The 17291-nt window shown below is 44.5% G+C and overlaps 2 protein-coding genes across 2 annotated transcripts; both read left to right on the top strand.

The window, feature by feature from the left end:
* Positions 1-136: 136 nt before the first annotated feature.
* LOC135388744 (uncharacterized) lies at positions 137-1225 on the top strand. The gene has a single exon (XM_064618510.1). The coding sequence runs from the start codon at positions 182-184 to the stop codon at positions 1028-1030; it is 849 nt and encodes a 282-aa protein (XP_064474580.1). The 5' UTR covers positions 137-181; the 3' UTR covers positions 1031-1225.
* A 2798-nt stretch (positions 1226-4023) lies between these two features.
* Positions 4024-17022, top strand: LOC135388737 (aldehyde dehydrogenase, mitochondrial-like). The gene is made up of 11 exons (XM_064618498.1): positions 4024-4472; positions 5565-5669; positions 7168-7308; positions 7371-7450; positions 7582-7693; positions 9701-9943; positions 10004-10106; positions 11041-11390; positions 13040-13197; positions 13255-13369; positions 16890-17022. The coding sequence occupies exons 1-11, from the start codon at positions 4350-4352 to the stop codon at positions 16920-16922; spliced, it is 1563 nt and encodes a 520-aa protein (XP_064474568.1). The 5' UTR covers positions 4024-4349; the 3' UTR covers positions 16923-17022.
* The last annotated feature ends 269 nt before the right edge of the window (positions 17023-17291 follow it).

The raw sequence follows: 17291 nt of genomic DNA, 5'->3' as shown, positions 1-17291 counted from the left end.
AAAACTCAAACGTTCGAGGTTTAGCATATTTTTTAATAATAAACTGTAGCTGTAGCTGACGAAATACCTTTGTTTGAAAGGACAACTGTGTTAGTCTTCTTTACAGCCCATACGAATAGCATTCTGTTTCTTTCGCTGATGTGGTGGCGCGCCTGCCATTCAAATCTTTCAAATTTTGAACATGGCAGCGGTAAACAGACGACAGAAACGCGGACAGAGGAAAACTCCTGTACGAAAGTTGCTGCTGGCGTCGCCCTTCGCGTCGGTATGGCCCACAGTGGAAGAGCAGCAAGAGCGGCAACTGCAGGAACTCTTTAAGGCTTTGAAAGACTCGTGGTCTTCGAACAGCAGCTGCGAGAAGCGGCTGATAGTGGGACTAAATGCTGTAACACGTGCGCTCGAGAAGGGAAGCTTGTTGGCCGTACTTCTAAATGTGGCAGCCGATCCACCTAGGCTACTGCACGGCATAATTCAGCTATGTAAAACGCAATGCACGCCCGCAGCCTGTGTGAAAGACATCAAAGCGTTTGCTGATGCGTCATTCACTGGCAGCTCATTGCTAGCACTCGGCATACGAAAGGTGGAGACTGACAGTCTTACTGCCGAAAGCGAGTTCGTGCAGAAGTTGACTGAAAGTGTCACGAATTGGAATTTTACTGCGCAGCCAGTCGTAAAAGAAGAATACGTTGAAAAGGTAGAACCTAAGAAGGATATCGTTGCCCCGTCGCCTCCAAATTTTGACGAGATGTATTTACCACGCAAAGAGCTAAAAGTGGAGAAGTTCTCCGGTCATATTGCACTGATGAAAGAGCGGTGTCTCGGATTTCCCGATTACGACAAGAGAGCCGATATCGTTGTGAGAGTGGAGCCACGAAACTATATGGCAAGAGCTCCTTCACGGATGCCAGTCACGCAGAAATCGACGTACGTGAAATCGAACATTAAGCAGGTGTTCTCCAAAGGAAAAGTGAAAAATAAAAGGAGGCCAGTGAAGAAGGCACATAGACCCACTCCCATTACCGTCACCTGAGGAAATCGTGGGGATTGTGTTGGAGAATGGCGAGAGTTTGTGTGTTTGTAGGAGTGTCTCAAAATCATTGCTGACAAACTTCAGAGAGGACACAGAGCATGATATCCGCTCTCTCTTTCAGACACCTTTTATGGCCCGAAGTGCATGAAAATTCACAAACCTTGCACATGCATGAATAAACAGCAAAATAATTTTCTTGTTGTGAATGAAGGTTGTGCACTAAAACCATCTTGTACACACATACACAAACGTAAAAAAAGGTGTGAAAATTCTTTGAATTACAGCTTACACATGTTCTGTAAATTAATACTTGTGCACAGGGTTTTAGAGAGGAGCGACATTTATGGACTGAGATGCGGTCAATCCACTTGCAATTGGTTTTATAGGGATATTAATATTCCTTCATTTTACAACAACTGTGTCCAATCACTTCACGTCGCATCATGTTGTGAAATGTGCACACTATTGACAACTGGAAGTGGAAGCGACAGTGTTAACTAAATGTTGAGTCAGAAGTATGGTGTTGGGGGAACCAAACGTTATGCAATACACTATAATTATTTGTTACACAGTGTTGTGCCTATAAAGTTGCAGGTTAGAGAGATCGCTTTCTACGCCAAGACTGGGAGGTGACACGGATTTGAATCCTGTCACCGGCTGTGTGGTCTGAGGTTTTCCCTGGGTTTTCCAAAGACTTTCCAGACGAATGTTGGCACAGTTCCCCCTGAAGTCGGCCCAGGACGCATATTAACCCCCCTGTCTGCCACTCCTTCCTGCTGTCCTCTCTCTATCTGTCTACGTCTGTACGCCGCATATAGCCACAGTTGCTTCGCGGCGCTAACACAGAATTTAAAAAAAAATTTATAAACTTGCATCACAAGTAGAGGTACCACTGAACCCATTGACTGAACAGACCAAATCTGTGATACTGCCTAACCAAATCTTGGAATTTGACTGGGATGTGGTGTAAATAGGGTCCGACTTTTTTGGGTTGAATGCCTTTCCTGGATTTAGGGGGGGGGGGGGATCGGATGCTATTAAGAAATCTGAAATTCGGGATGAGTTCGGGTGCTGTTGACACAATCTGGTGTTATTGGGCAACCTTTTCTTTCTGCCTAAGTGGCCCCTAGTTTGGTGTGCACGTATTGGTCAAACATGCACCCCTCGCGATTTATAGTCACAAACAACACATGATGTAACATTAAATGTGCTTAGCGTAGTTTATTGCATAGATTGAGAAGTTACCGGTCAAAAAGAACTCATTACAAGTTAAGTTACCGTGTGCAAAATGTAACTAAGTTAATAACGAAGTTCTTCAGCCTGAAATGTAACCCGTAGTTACTGAGTTACTTTAGAAAAAGAATGAGTTACTTCCAAGTTACTTCGGACACAAAATAGCGTTACGCAGGTGCAGCACGCGTGAGCAGTTGCCTGCAAAGGAGTGCAACACGCTTAGATCAAGAGATAAACTGATGTTCTGAGGCTGGAACAACATACAAGGGACAGATACAAACAAACTTTCATCTTTCAACGCTTAGATCGTTTTCGTTTATGTGCAGCAACAGAGCTCTCCCTGTTTGTAAACAAATGACGTCATAGTGTTCGACAGCGCCACAAATTTGGTAGAATTGAACTACGCTCGAAGCTAAACGTGAACAAGGTTGAGCCCGAAAGCCACGGTCTTGAGGGGATTACGATATGGTCCCTTAAAGGGACGCGACCCTCGGTCCTGCTTTCCTTTCAATGGGAGGCAGCTAACATGTGTCCGTTCGTGGAACCCAGCCCTCTCCTTCTGATTTGTTTCGGTTTCAGTCTGTCTACCAATGTCATGATGATGTTTCTCTGGTAGAGGTCTATTCAAACGCTTTACATATTACTCCCTGTGGGCGCACAATGATTCAGCTTCATTATTTCAATGGCAGCGGTTCTTACTTCCTGAATAAAATACTGTCATTGATTGAATATCACGTTTTATGGCAAAAAAATGCCATGAAGGAACCGGAGAGAAAGCAAGAAAATATGTGGAAGTGAGTGAAAAGCGAGTTAAAAGTAACTTGGAACTTAACTTAAGTTACTGAAAAAATTACCTGAAAGTTACCTCGGCAAAGTTACCTGAAAAAGAAACTAGTTCCTCTGAAAGTTACCATGGCGCTTAGTTAAGGCGCTTAAGTTACCAAAGGAACTTAGTTACAGTAACGAGCTACTTGTAACGTGTTACCTCGAACTCTGGTTTACTGTTGCACTCCGACAATATTTTCATCAGATATGTCCACAGATTGCTACTAAATTGTGCATGTGATACATGATACCACGTAATACGTGATTAGAAATCGTGTTTTACCCGAGTTGGTCCGAAACTGATTTGGGAAGAAACAGTCGAGTGGAATCAGGTTTAACCCGAAAAGGTCAGGCCCTAGGTATTTATACACGTTGCCACCATCTAAAGCAGTGTTTTTGCAAACTTGTGCAGTACGTGACCCCTTTGACTGGTACCAAACCTACCATGACCCCCCACCTTTATAAGCCTTCCAAAAATTTACTTTTTTCAATGACGCAGACACATTCACATTGTAATTTATTAACAACAGAGAGAGCTACAAAAAATGTATTAATGTTTCTTAACAAGGATTGATAATTTACTCGTGTATTTTAATGAGAAGGATGTATCGGGTTTCCTGATACAAGCAAATCTGTGTGGCTCAAGGCATATCCAGGACCCTCTAAGACCCATTTGGGGGATCATGACCCGCAGTTTGAGAAACACCGGTGTAAAGCATGAATCACGATTCCACCTGCAAAATTTTCACACTGCGTATACTTTTCGCGTCCTTGAGATCGCAAAAAAACAAAACAAAAATGCTGATGTATTTTCAACCACTTCCGTTTTTCGTCTTTCTTTGAGAAGGGGAAAGGGGCAGAACTTCTCTCTCAACTTCTTTCCAAAGCTGCGTATAGAGGTGGAAAATAACCTAGTACTCACAAAACAAAAACCCTATCCAAAAGTGACATCCATCCATAGTAAACTAACTTCCATCCATAATGTTAATAGGCTTCTACGTTGACACGACACGCAACCCGTCTCCCTTCTGAGTTGCCGGGAAAGTTTTATGTTTTATCACTTCCTTCGTTCGCGCCGTTCACGCTTTATCACTGCCGTTATCCGCACGGAGCTAAAACTATAAAACCAGTCTCCCTGCGCGTGTCACGCCTCTTTTGCATTGTGCTACAGTGCAAACCGGCAAAGCTTATCAAGGAACACTCAAGGTCAGTGAAGTCAAGACAGCAGCCGGCCCCCCCTGCAGCCGGTGATTTGGAAACAATGCTGCGTTGTGCCAGTAGCAAATTTCATGTTGTGGACATCTTGCGAGCGTCTTCCCGTTGCTTGTCGTCGACAGCTGCGGCAGTGAAGCCCGTCACTTCCCCGGACATCAAGTACACTCAGGTGACATGGCATCTTGCATGCGACTTGCTTTCTTTGAGGGCGTTTATTGGGATATGATTTAATGTAGAAAACTGAATTGAGGAAGTGAAAACAAAGCTGTCATTATTGTAGCCCGCATGTCATTTAACTTATATGACATGCTTTATGCTATATCACACGGGCAGTCTTCAATGATCATTGAAACCAATGACCACTGAAAATGCGTGTAGTGACACCAAGTGTGTGACGTCTCAACTTCCCAAAGAGTATTGGATTCAATGTTCCCCGACAGGTTAGGTTAGTTAGTTAGTTAGTTCCAGTACCTAAACACTTTTAAGACAGGGTGGGCGCTTGTATCAGGCGCCTTGACACGTTACACGCTAGGTGGCGCTACACGCACTTTCAATGACGATTGGTTTCAATGATCATTGAAGACTGCCCATGTGACAGGTGTAATATCCTAGCTGGCTGGAGCTGATACAGTCAAACTCCTTTATAGCGAACACCTTTTTAACGAAAATACCACTACAGCAAATTTTTTTGCTGTCCAGCTGGAGCCCTATAGGTCCAATAATGGACATCCTTTTTAACGAAAATACCTTTACTGCGAATTTTTTTTTCTGTCCCCTGAGTTTCGTTGTAAAGGAGTTTGACTGTATACAAATTGATGTAGTAGCTGTGAAACAGTTTTCAGTCCGTTTTCACCCGATGAAGTGCAGGTTTCTGCACGAAAGTTTATGAATATCAAAGTTTTATTCCAGAGTGTGCTTCATTCACTGAACTTACTGTGTTGTCATATTTCAGTTGAATAATGGCAGTTTAAGAAAGGGCACTAGCAGTAAATTGTATGCTTATCCTTCTGCGTTTAGTTGCCTCATCCACTGCAATGTTCTATGCGGCATATTCTGCTTGAAACATTTGTCTCTGCAGGCTTGTGGCGTAGCTGTTTATCACGGCGGCTTTGACAACTAGCCGATGACATGCCCTTGAACAACAGTTTGTTGTTGTATTGACACTTTCAATCAAGTCCACTCTAATGTACTTCAGCCATTTCATGCCTGTTTCGTATGTCCACTTCCTGCATCATAACCAAGTTTGTTCAATATGTTGCAGATTTTGATTAACAACGAGTGGCATAACTCGGTATCTGGCAAGACTTTCCCTACAGTTAACCCCACGACAGGGGATGTCATAGTCAACGTCCAGGAGGCGGACAAGGTGAGTGGATTGTGCTTCTGCAGCTCCACAAGACCCCCAGGGGAATCGGAGCCACATTGGTGCACTTGCATGCTCTCTTGGGATGCAGAAATTGGAATTTTGTAATGTCGACACAGGATGATATCTGGAGCCTGATATCGATGAAACGTCACCCTATTGACACCACCGGAAAATATATGTGAAAACTACAAACAAAAATATCAAATTATAATTATGCAGCGATATTTTCACCAGTACGACCACATTCCTCAAGACAGCATGCAAGAAATTTGACTAGAGGATCCACATTCAAACCTGTGACGTAACCACTGAAGACCCTCTTCGTAAATTGTTTATTTTTCACTGTGGCATATTGGGCAATGAGGAACATGCAATCTTGTGAAAGAACGAGGATCATAACCATGATCTTGAGTGCATGAGAAGTCTTTGATGTCTAGAAATCCCCCCCTTCATTCAGAGAGACAGTAAGTGGAATTGGCCTGCAGTATCAAATAAATAAATAAGTGAATGAGTGATGCTGATGTCCTTCCCTGTCACTCCGCGATGTGGAGAGTCCACCGCAAGTAGTGCCGCAACCTGTGCATTGCGGAAGAATTTTCAGTGTGGAATGAGACCTCGTGATTGTTCACTTAGGTGCTACATCACGCAGGTTTATCACAATAATGGGGTCTTGACAGTGGCGTAGCCAGACCTCCAAGGTAAGGGGGGCCCGATACGAAAACTCCCCCCCCCCCCCCCCCCCTGATCCTGGGTGCGACAACACACATAAACACGTCCACACCGCAAAATGCGGTTGAAAAAAAAAAAGAACGAAAATAATTTATTTGGACGTTCACAATACGATTACATATATAGGCTGTCATGTCCAATGAGGTGGTGTCACGAGATTATAAGTACTTTGAAAAGCTCATACTTTGAAAACCATTCGCAAGTGCTGCTTAGATAGCCACAATGAACTGCAAGAACTTTCGCGATCGTCACACTGGTCCCCCCCACCCCCCCATATATTATTTTCTCCTCGGATTTGCACGATTTGCGTGGGTCGGGTCGTGTTAGGTAGGGGGAACTCCCCCCCCCCCCCCCCCCCCCCGTGGCTACGCCACTGGGTTTTTGATTATGTCACAGGAGTTCAGGTGGGGCCTCCAAGGTAATGCCATGCTGCTCATAGCTGCTTCCTCTCTACATTTATGAAAATTTTAGTTGTGCAGATACCGTACAGCAAAAGCATTGTGCACGGCATCTCAAGAGGAAGTGTTTGTGTAATACTTAATGTCATTTTCATTGCTCCTTTAAGATGCCTTAGTAGCACACCCCTCCTCAGGAAATGTCTAGCTGATCCATATGTCTGCGATGTTGTCTTACCTTTTACCTTGCACGGAGCAGTATAGTTGGACTCTGTAAAGCTTGCTAGTTGTAAATTTGATTGTTTGTCTTGATCTGTTTGATTGGATGGCTTGCTTGGTTATACTTGCTTGATTTGATATCTTTAATGATCTAGGCAGACGTAGAGAAAGCAGTGAAAGCTGCTCAAGATGCGTTCAGGCTGGGATCGCCATGGCGATCCATGGATGCATCAGACAGAGGAGTGCTGCTCAACAGGCTGGCCGATCTCATCGAAAGAGACAAAGCGTACATTGCTGTAGGGGGAATCTTTCACTAGAGAGAGCCCTGTAGATCTCAGCTGTGCCATTTTTCTTGCAGAGCCTCGAAACACTGGACAATGGCAAGCCATTCCTAGATGCTTACAATGCAGACCTCAATTTGGTAATCAAATGTTTCAGGTGGGAAAAGCATATGTTGTTGTGTATCTATAAGAAACTATGTTGTGTATCTATAAGCAGTACAAAGGTCTTTGTACTGCTGCATTTTGTTGAAGGACAGCAAAATTTGACATGGCAATGTGTTTTCCTAGATACTATGCTGGGTTTGCCGACAAGAATCACGGAAAGACCATTCCGATTGACGGAAACTTTTTTGCTTTCACGCGCCACGAGCCAGTCGGAGTCTGTGGACAAATTATTCCCGTAGGTACTTTTTGAGTCCTACTGTCTACATGTTACATAAAGTACCAAACCCTTTTGAGATGAACGAAGCATTAAAATGTAAGCAAGCCTGTGAAAACGATGTTCATGGTATCATGTCCTTGAGCTTGAGGCGGTGGCAGGGACAGGAATACAAAACCAGCAATGAAGTCTTTAATGCACTGTGTGAAAGGGGGACATAGAACAAAGAGTAAAGAGAAAGGACGCACTTGAGTGTCTCAGCGAAGGTGAATATGATGTGTGAAGCGCGATTCTTTTAACAGTTAAGCTAGATTCAGACATGCGTTTTTTGAGTGAGTTTCGCGTTTGCGGTGCCGCAAAACATGGGCAGTGGCGCGTTTCCAGCCGCTCTTCTAGAACTGCTCCATGCTGCAGCTTCGGAGGGCAGAAACGCGAATGTGTTTCATCCGGCCAATCAGGGCTTCGTTTGGTGCCGGCGGGCCTCCCAGCACAACTATATCACGCGTGGAACCTCTGTCCTTTTGTGTGTCTTGTGCAACCGTTTAAGTGAATGCATTCTCATGAAAAGTGGTTTATTTTCAACGACGAGCTGGGAATTTACGCAAACCACAGTATCAATGTAAATAAATGCGATTTTGAGATTGACCGTGTGTGTTGGCCACAGTACACTGTGTGTGAGTCGACTGCATGTTGGCTTGGTGGTGATTATTGTCGGTACCTAACGTCACAGTAGGGCGAGCCAACCACATTTTGCTGTTTTGGCAAGCAAGACAATTTCCCTATACAGGGTGTCCCACCGAAAAAGGACCAGGGGCTAAAGAAAAACTGAGTGCTGGACACAAATGGAACCAACTGTACGTGTTTGGCAGTTGTGTGGTCTATCCAAAAATATTTTTTTCATTGCCCCTTGTTAATTAATTAGTGGTAATTAATTTTCTAACTTTTTAATTATAAAAGCTACGAAGTCGTTCCAATGAGAATACCTGATCTCTTCGGTCACCTGATACCAAAGCCGTTTTCAGAACAAAAATTCGTTCGATAGATCGTCCGCAAAAAAATCGTGAAGGAACACCATTTTATTCTTTATTTTGTTCATTGCGCATCTTCGAAGATGCGTCTTTCCTTCACCCCCAGTGTGAGAGAGTGAAAGTGTGAAAGTGAGTGAGAAAGAGAAAGAGTGAAAGTGCCGCCTCATGTGTCATAGATGAGTTTAAACTTGTGGAAACAAAACAAAAACAAATGTATCTGGTGACTCTATCGCAACAGCCCTTACCTTGGGTTGCATTTTCTGTTTTCTTTTAATCTTTTTCCAGGACGCAAGAGGCGATAATGTGCTCTTTCATCGTCTCGTTTTGGGGGTGAAAGAAACACGCGTCTCTAGAGATGCGCAGTGAACAAAAAAAAAAGGTGTTCCTTCACGAATTTTTTGCGAATGATCTATCGAACGGATTTTTGTTCTGAAAACGGCTTTTGTATCAGGCGGCCGAAGAAATCAGATGTTCTCATTGGAACAACTTCGTAGCTTTCATAATTAAAAAGTTAGAAAAGTAATTATTGCTAATTAATTAACAAGGGGCGATGAAAAAAATATTTTTGGGTAGACCACACAACTGCCAAACACGTACAGTTGAACATGAGAGAACTGATGTCCTGAGGCTGGAACAACGCAGAAAGGACAAATACATACAAAGCCTCAAATTGCGTAAGAAATTAACGATGAAAGGTGAAAGTCACTGAAAAGGTTAGCCAGCTGTAGGACTCGAACCCACATCTTCTGGATTATCCAGAAGATGTGGGTTCGAGTCCTACAGCTGGCTAACCTTTTCAGTGACGTTCATCTTTCAACGTACAGTTGGTTCCATTTGTGTCCAGTACTCCGTTTTTTCTTTAGCCCCTGGTTCTTTTTCGGTGGGACACCCTGTATACTATGCTTAATTGCGACATCATCTTTCACATTCGCTTTTTGAAGTTGTACACTGTATTTAGTTAAGGAACAAGTAACATTTTGTGGTGACAATCTACGCTCAGTGGAACTTCCCAGCCCTGATGCAAGCATGGAAATTGGGACCAGCGTTAGCCATGGGAAACACGGTAGTCATGAAGCCCGCAGAACAGACCCCGCTGACTGCACTCTACATCGGACAACTATGCATAGAGGCCGGCTTCCCTCCGGGTGTGGTGAATCTTGTTCCTGGACATGGACCCACTGCTGGCCAGGCCATAGCTAATCACATGGCTGTTGACAAGCTGGCTTTCACAGGCTCCACAGAGGTACACAGCTTACACTTAACTGCGTAAGCTCGGTTGCGAATACATGCTCACTTGGTGCAGGTTGGGAAACTGGTGATGGCAGCAGCAGCTCAAAGCAATCTCAAGAAAGTGACATTGGAGCTTGGAGGGAAAAGCCCCAACATCATCTTTAAAGATGCTGATTGTGAGTGTGCAATGTGGCCATGGGTACTGTCTAAATATGCTGCAGAATCTCAGCAGTGCAGAAAGGAAAAGCCTAAAGAAAGGCACGAAGAAAACTGCATTCATGAAAGAAGTTTGCATTTTGAGCAGAGGAGATGTGCAGATACACTTAGTAGTTCTTAAAGGCTATGGCAGTGCATAGACAGTGATGCTGCCTAAGGAAGCTACCTATATACTACTTGCAATGAGCATTGCTTGCCACTTGCTCTGTGGTTTTGTTTGGACATCTTGCTGCGCCGATCAGTGCAAGAAGTAATGAAAACATAATGGGAACACAATTTCATAACACACACAGGATACCCTTACAAACATGAGCCGTGGAGGATTTGCTCTGTTGGATTTTATGTTAATTTTACCCAAAATAATGTGGCAATCCCGAGCCGTATCGGCCCTTGTCCAACAAAGTCGGGCCCATTGCACAATATCTACGCATGAGAGTATCATTGCGACTGGAATTCTTATTGGCTCGATTCGGACGACCGGCAGGACGTGCAAGGACTACCAGTAAATACCTTTACGCTAGTCTTCGCCATCCTGATTTGCAAGGATCGGTATAAAAATGGCGACACACCACATTTTGAAAAAAAAAAAAAAAAGTGGTAGACTGCACATACAGACATACACTGATGAAATACCCAAGACAGAATGGCGTAAATGCAGGCTAGCTGGTGGATAAATTCCATGATAAGGCAAGCCTGAGCGATGGGCAAGACACGTAAACAAACACAACACGAAGGCTCGTGTTGTGTTTGTTTACGTGTTTTGCCCATCGCTCAGGCTTGCCTTATCGTGAAATACCCAACTTGCCTCCTCACAAAATGGCCAATCAGAAATCTATCTCCATCCCAAACAATGACAAACATTCTGAGCATATGGATGTCTTCTTGTCTGCGCAGTGGACGAAGCGATTGAGACGGCGCACTTTGGCCTCTTCTTCAACCAGGGCCAGTGCTGCTGTGCTGGGTCTCGCATCTTCGTCGAAGCGTCCATCTACGATCGCTTTGTAGAACGCAGCGTGCAACTCGCCAAGGCTCGAGTCTTGGGTGACCCCTTTGAGCCAACAACCACCCAGGGACCACAGGTCGATCAAGACCAACTCAACAAGATCACGCAGCTCATTGAATCCGGAAAAACAGAGGGGGCCAAGCTACTCTGTGGAGGGAAGCGACACGGCTCGCGTGGCTACTTTGTTGAGCCCACTGTCTTTGCTGAGGTGAAGGACGGTATGCGTATCGCCAGGGAAGAGGTAAGAAAAGGTGTTGACCGTGCTGTGTCAGCGCAGTGAATAGCTGCCGTCAGACTTATCTGTGACCTGTGAAAACCATTTTTCGGAAGTAATCGAAGCAACGGTTACAACTACAGTAAAACCTGCGCACAACGATTCCTCGCGCAACGATATAGCCCGTAGAACGATCGTTTTTACTTTTACTGTCAAGATATACATTGTCTCCATGGGTAATGGACCCGCGCATAACAATAAAGTTTGCCGTTCTGGGCACGACCTACTAGTTTATAATGACCGTGTTATAATCGGCAAACCCTATGAGGAGCCCGTCCGCACGATCCGCTAGGGGCGCTACTCATCGGCCTGCGAGATCTACATAATGATTGGACAATTGAAATTTGAATTTTGAATGCGCAGCAGCGGACGTACGACTACCGTAGCAGACGGCAGCAACAGCTCCAACAGTATGAAAACGCATAGAATGATGATGATAATCAACTTTAGAAAAAAGCATCTCCCGTGGGACATCTACCGCTTGTACAAAAATACTAAGGTTAGCTGAAGTACAAAGTATTGCAGAAATTGAAGTAGTAATAACCGGGCATAACGATAAAGTTTGCCGGTCTGGGTACTCGTGGCGCGATGTCTGACGCCCCCACGCTCGTGGACCATCTTTGGCAGCGCGCTCTCCGGCATTGCACCCTTCCACAAATTGTAGGACACTGCGGGCACGGAACATCAGGAGTATGTCGATGTACCTCACACTTTTTCGGTATGGAAGTCCCGCACGGGAATTTCAGGTTTTCTTTGGAGACGGTCAGTCGTACTCTGGTGACCTGCAGTTCACAACATTTCTGCTCCCGCTTCCTGCTTTGAAGCATTACTGGTACCTCTGTCAACGATGGTGTCCCAGCCGAAGAAACATAAACCGATAGATTGGATGTTAACTTAGCGATCATCGAGGATCGTCACCACGGAACAAGGGTGGCGTCCATTGTGTGAAGGTACGGCCAATCGCAGTCGACAGCGTAGGCACTAAGCACAGAATGATCTGAGAAGGTCTACGGGGGTGCGCAAGGGGCTACGCAGAACACTCCATCCGCCTCCTTTGTATCTCACTTTGCTATTAAGCTGACTTTCTGGCGGAACATAGCTCCACAGTTGAAGAAGAGGAGAGGAGGCAGACTGCGGTGGTGGTGGTGATGGAACGGCTTGCCTTAGTCTGCCACAAATAATCCACCGCCACATCCGCCTCGCTTACTGTTTTTGGTTACCCATGATATTTCTTGGTTATATCATTTTGATTATGCCATTTTTTGTTATATAGTGTTTTTTTTTTGTCATATGTATATGTACATATTTGGTTTTATTTGTTTGGTTATATATATTTTTTTAATATAAAAATTTTGGTTATATCATGCAGAAACCTCAGTCTCTGTTCGTAATATCCACGGCTCTCGTCCTGAGGCACTTCCCTTCATACTTTGCAAACAATGATTTTTATATACTAGGAATCGAACTCTGCAATTAAGTTTCCAATGAAAGGCATTTTCAGGTAATTTTTCTGAACAATAATGTGGCACTGATGTGGTGTGCCTACGCTGTGCAACATTATATGAAAACTTTTTTTTTACTATACATACACACAGCACACTTGCCTTTTTTTGTAGATATTTGGCCCAGTCATGCAGATTCTCAAGTTTGACAACGTCGACGAACTTATCGAGCGTGCCAACAGCACAGAGTATGGCTTGGCAGCCAGTGTGTTCACAAGGGATCTGGAGAAGGCGCTATATTTTTCCAGCGGCCTTAAAGCAGGAACTGTTTGGTAAGAACGTATTGAAATGCTGAACAGGGGCAATGTGTGACAAACATTTCTGCATAGGGTCAACTGCTACGATGTGTTTGGGGCTCAAGTTCCCTTTGGGGGTTACAAGATGTCCGGCATCGGTCGAGAGCTCGGTGAATACGGACTGGAAGCGTACACAGAAGTCAAAGCAGTAAGTGGTCTGCCGAATGTTTGTGAAATATACTGTTGAATGTTTGCTTGCTTTGCATTTGCAATTGCATTTGCAGCAAAGAGCAAAAAGTTGCTTGTGGCAGCTTGACAAGGCTCTAGCTGCATGTTCACATGTAGGTACTGGGGGCAAAGGTCCAGCTTTATTTTAGGAGCTGCAAAATCTGATCATATTGGGCGGGAAAACAGATTTTTGTATGGAAAATTTTTAAAGATCACTTCCCATTTCAAATGAACACGAGACGCTGAGCGGCTGTGCTGAATGTGCGGTGTATAGTGTTCTTCAGTGCTTGTGCTGGTGGCCAAATTTGTGCTTTGCAAGTTTGTTTCCTGGCCTTTTACCCTAGTCGACAATAATGGAAATCGGAGAGCGGAAACAGGTTTTACAGTGTTTAACCCTACACACAAGGTGCCATTTACATGTATGTATGTATTCATTAGCAGGCTGTCTACCATTGGGGGAAACCGGGAATTATCGAGGAATTTCGGTGCAACTGGTCAGGGAAACTGAAAAAAAAGTTGCGAAAGTCGAGGAAAATGTCTTGACACGGAGGGCATATATGACGTAGTGAAGAGAGCTGCTTGTGCGGATTCACGCGGTTCATGATGGCACATGGTTTTGCACACTCTGCTCTGGGGGCCGCGAGCACGTTGTTGTGAGTCATGTCATTCGGGTGCCAGTTCTGTGTGTGCTTGGCGTTCTTTCATTGTGGGAGTGACAATGGCTCAAACACCGACGTAGCAACTCATCCAGTACTGGCGAACTGCGACATCCTCGCCCGCTCCGAGACCGGCTAACCTACCGCACCATTGGAAGGCTTGTGATGTGTTTCCCTTATGAGGAGGGAAGACAGCAGAAGTGCCGGTGCCGCCACCTACTCGAGAAATGACAAAACTATCTTGGCAACCAAGATAGTCGAGCTCAAAGTAAACAAGGTAGAATGTACCCTAGCCTCTGCACACGGAGTTGGTGACGTACGCGTCGTAAAGACGATGGAATGATGTTTGAGGGAGGTGCGGTCAGCCTGCTCGCGGGTGGCGGCTCGGTGCAAGAGAATAGAGGGAAGGGTGAAAAAAAAGAGGGGTAAATGTGGTGGTGGTACAGGAAGAGGAGGGTGTGCAGTCCCTCCTGGTCTGGGAATGGGGTAGTCACGAATTACCCACCACAGAAAACACAAGCACCCTCAGTAGCCTTCATTGGGACACTCCCTGTAGCATGGTAACAGCCAGTATGATTGGCGAAGGTGCCCCACCTATGAGTCTGCAAGTGAACTATACCTGAATGCCCCTTCACCACGTGAAGGCATGGATCCCCTAAAGGCAAGGTAAAGAAGTTGCTTCTAGCAAAACACTTCAATTACTCCGCAAGTGACACCTTCATAGAAAAATAGAAGGGACACATTATGCCCCTGATTGCACGGGAGACTTCAACATGGACATTAAGAAGCCCCGGAACAACTGGTTCGCAGACTTTATGAAGGAAAGCTTCGACTAGTCACTGACGATAAATTACCGCAACCCATAAGGAAACTGTTATAGAATGTGTCTTCCTTAGGAGAGTAGACAAGCTGGTTGCAGCCAAGTATATAAGCTAGTTAGTCTTCACAGGCCTCTACCGTCCATCAGAGAATGCATGCGACGAGCTCTTAAATGCTACTGCATTTCAGTGACAATCTACACAGCGATTTCTGCCGTAATTTTTCCATTGTGAACGCACGAATGCATGAACCAGTTTTGTCAACTACCTATCATTGCATGCACTCGGTGTTTGTTGGTCCGCGATACTGAGTCTTCTTTTGACGCCCGCGTCAAGTCGAAACTTGTCCACTACAGATGCGTGCCATGCACATGTTGTCCGAAATGACTGTATTGGCTGTTGCATGGAACTCTTTAGTTCTTGCTTGACAATGAAGCTAGCCTAATACCGTCGCACGTCTTGTCACACGGGCAGCGCTAACCGCGGTTACACATAATCGCGGTTTGATGCAGTTACACGGCCGACCAAACCAAGGTTACGCTGCTAACCGTGGTTATGGGAAACCGAGCTTGGCGACCTCAGTTTCGCGAGGTAACTGAGGAAATGGACTGTTGGCTTAACCGCTGCCATGTGACATTTCCCGCAAATAATTGTGTGTACAGTGTATTTAATGACTGCTAAGCTTTTTAATGGCCATTATGCCCTTTTCTTTTCATGATATACAGCGTAATCAAATTATACTTTGCGCTTGTGTCACAGCCACGTGGTCACTGCTAACATGTCACAAACTGTCGTGTGACGACAACAAACCGTGGTTCGCGATAACTGTGGTTTGGTCGGGTAACCGCGGTTAAGAGTGCATTAATCAGATGATAGCAATTACCGATAGAGAAACTTCGGGTATGCTCAGGGGAAAACCTGGAAAAGTCAGGGAATTTGGAAAGTATTATTTGGTAGACACCCTCCTAATGCAATATGTTACGGGCAAGGGATTGCCTACCTTCATAGTGCAAGAAAACTTTTTGCTTATTGAGATTCTTTACCAGCTAGCCACCATCCTCTGTTATCTTAGCATATACCTACCTAGTACCAACATACTTACTGATGAGGGTACCTCTGATGCAGTGAGGATACTCACTAGATACGTCCTGTGTGATGTGGTAGCTAAGTGAGTTATTTTCAGGGCTGAATTTAGGGGGGTCCTGCTGTCCCCCCCCCCCCCATTTTAGTCTTTACATTCAATTCAATTGACCTTGTAGTGTAATAGCATGCTGTCCAAGGCAGGACCCCTTACCCCTCAAAAAAGTCTTGGATCTGCCTCTGGTTATTTTACACCCCTGTTGGCACTTTCAATGCGGATTGAATCCGATCCGCATCGAGTTTCTCAACAGCATTCGGTGCGTAATGCTGCTACATGGTCCAACTCAATGCGTATTGAAAGGTTGACTTGTCGACAGGCGGTGCTAACAGCCCCAAGGCAGTACACTGGGTTATATATACAACTATATATACTGGGTAATATATACAAATATGATCCTAAAAAGTTAAGAATAATCTCATCCGCTTCCGCATTGTGGTGTTTACTAAGCCTTTACGGGGGGCACGGTGTCGAGAGTGGTCGAGATTAAACAAATCAGCAAACGCAGTCACCCGTCATAGCTCAACTAAAACCGTAACCGTGAAATTCCATGTGCTTGTATAGGAACATTTGCAAATTAATGAAATGTTTTTGTTGACTACTACAAATTCGCTGAGTTCGAGGATGACAATGACGGTCTTCAAGCCGTCTTGGATCCTACTCCAACGTGTCCGTGTAGCAGCACCGGATCTCCTTTGAACTCGATGAGCATTGGCTCAATGCGGATCGAAAGTGTCCGTGTGAGAACTAAATGCAGAAGTGCATGCAAAATTTTTTTAGGGTAACTATATCGATAATGCAAGCAGCAAGATATGTAGCATCACAAATCTCTCTGTTGTGCCTGTGAGATACCCGTTTCAAATGCTGAATTTTATTCTCATTTCGCAGGTTGTTATCAAGACACCACAGAAGACAAGCTGAGAAGAACATTAAATTCAATGTTGATTATTTGAGCCACATTTTTATGGAATGTATACCAGTGTAGGAGTTTAAGGAAAAATATACTATTTTGTTATAATGAGTCTTGTTTGCATTTACAATGGATAAGTGACAATGCTTTTATCCATTTTGTGTATCTTGACGAAGAGCTGGAGTCGTCGTGGTGCCAGGCGCCCCAGTTGTTGCGACACAAAAATGGCACGGTTTTCAGTTGTGCTGGAAAAATATTTTCATATCAGAAAATTTGTACTTGGCAATATGTGTTGAGACTTTTTTTGCCTGACTTTATCTTTGATAACATTTTCTACAATAAAGATTCATACGGTTGATTGCATTTTCTACGATAACTAT

This window comes from Ornithodoros turicata, chromosome 3 (genome assembly GCF_037126465.1).
Source record: "Ornithodoros turicata isolate Travis chromosome 3, ASM3712646v1, whole genome shotgun sequence".
Lineage (NCBI taxonomy): Eukaryota > Metazoa > Arthropoda > Arachnida > Ixodida > Argasidae > Ornithodoros > Ornithodoros turicata.
Note: the sequence above shows the minus strand (reverse complement) of the source record. Positions and strands in the feature narration are given on the sequence as shown.

Bases quoted from the DNA above. Each gene is read 5' to 3' on its own strand.
- LOC135388737 (XM_064618498.1), top strand. From the start codon at position 4,350: ATGCTGCGTTGTGCCAGTAGCAAATTTCATGTTGTGGACATCTTGCGA. The intron at 10,107-11,040 runs GTGAGTGTGCAA...TTGTCTGCGCAG, and splicing joins CATCTTTAAAGATGCTGATT to TGGACGAAGCGATTGAGACG. The intron at 13,198-13,254 runs GTAAGAACGTAT...ATTTCTGCATAG, and splicing joins CTTAAAGCAGGAACTGTTTG to GGTCAACTGCTACGATGTGT.
- LOC135388744 (XM_064618510.1), top strand. From the start codon at position 182: ATGGCAGCGGTAAACAGACGACAGAAACGCGGACAGAGGAAAACTCCT.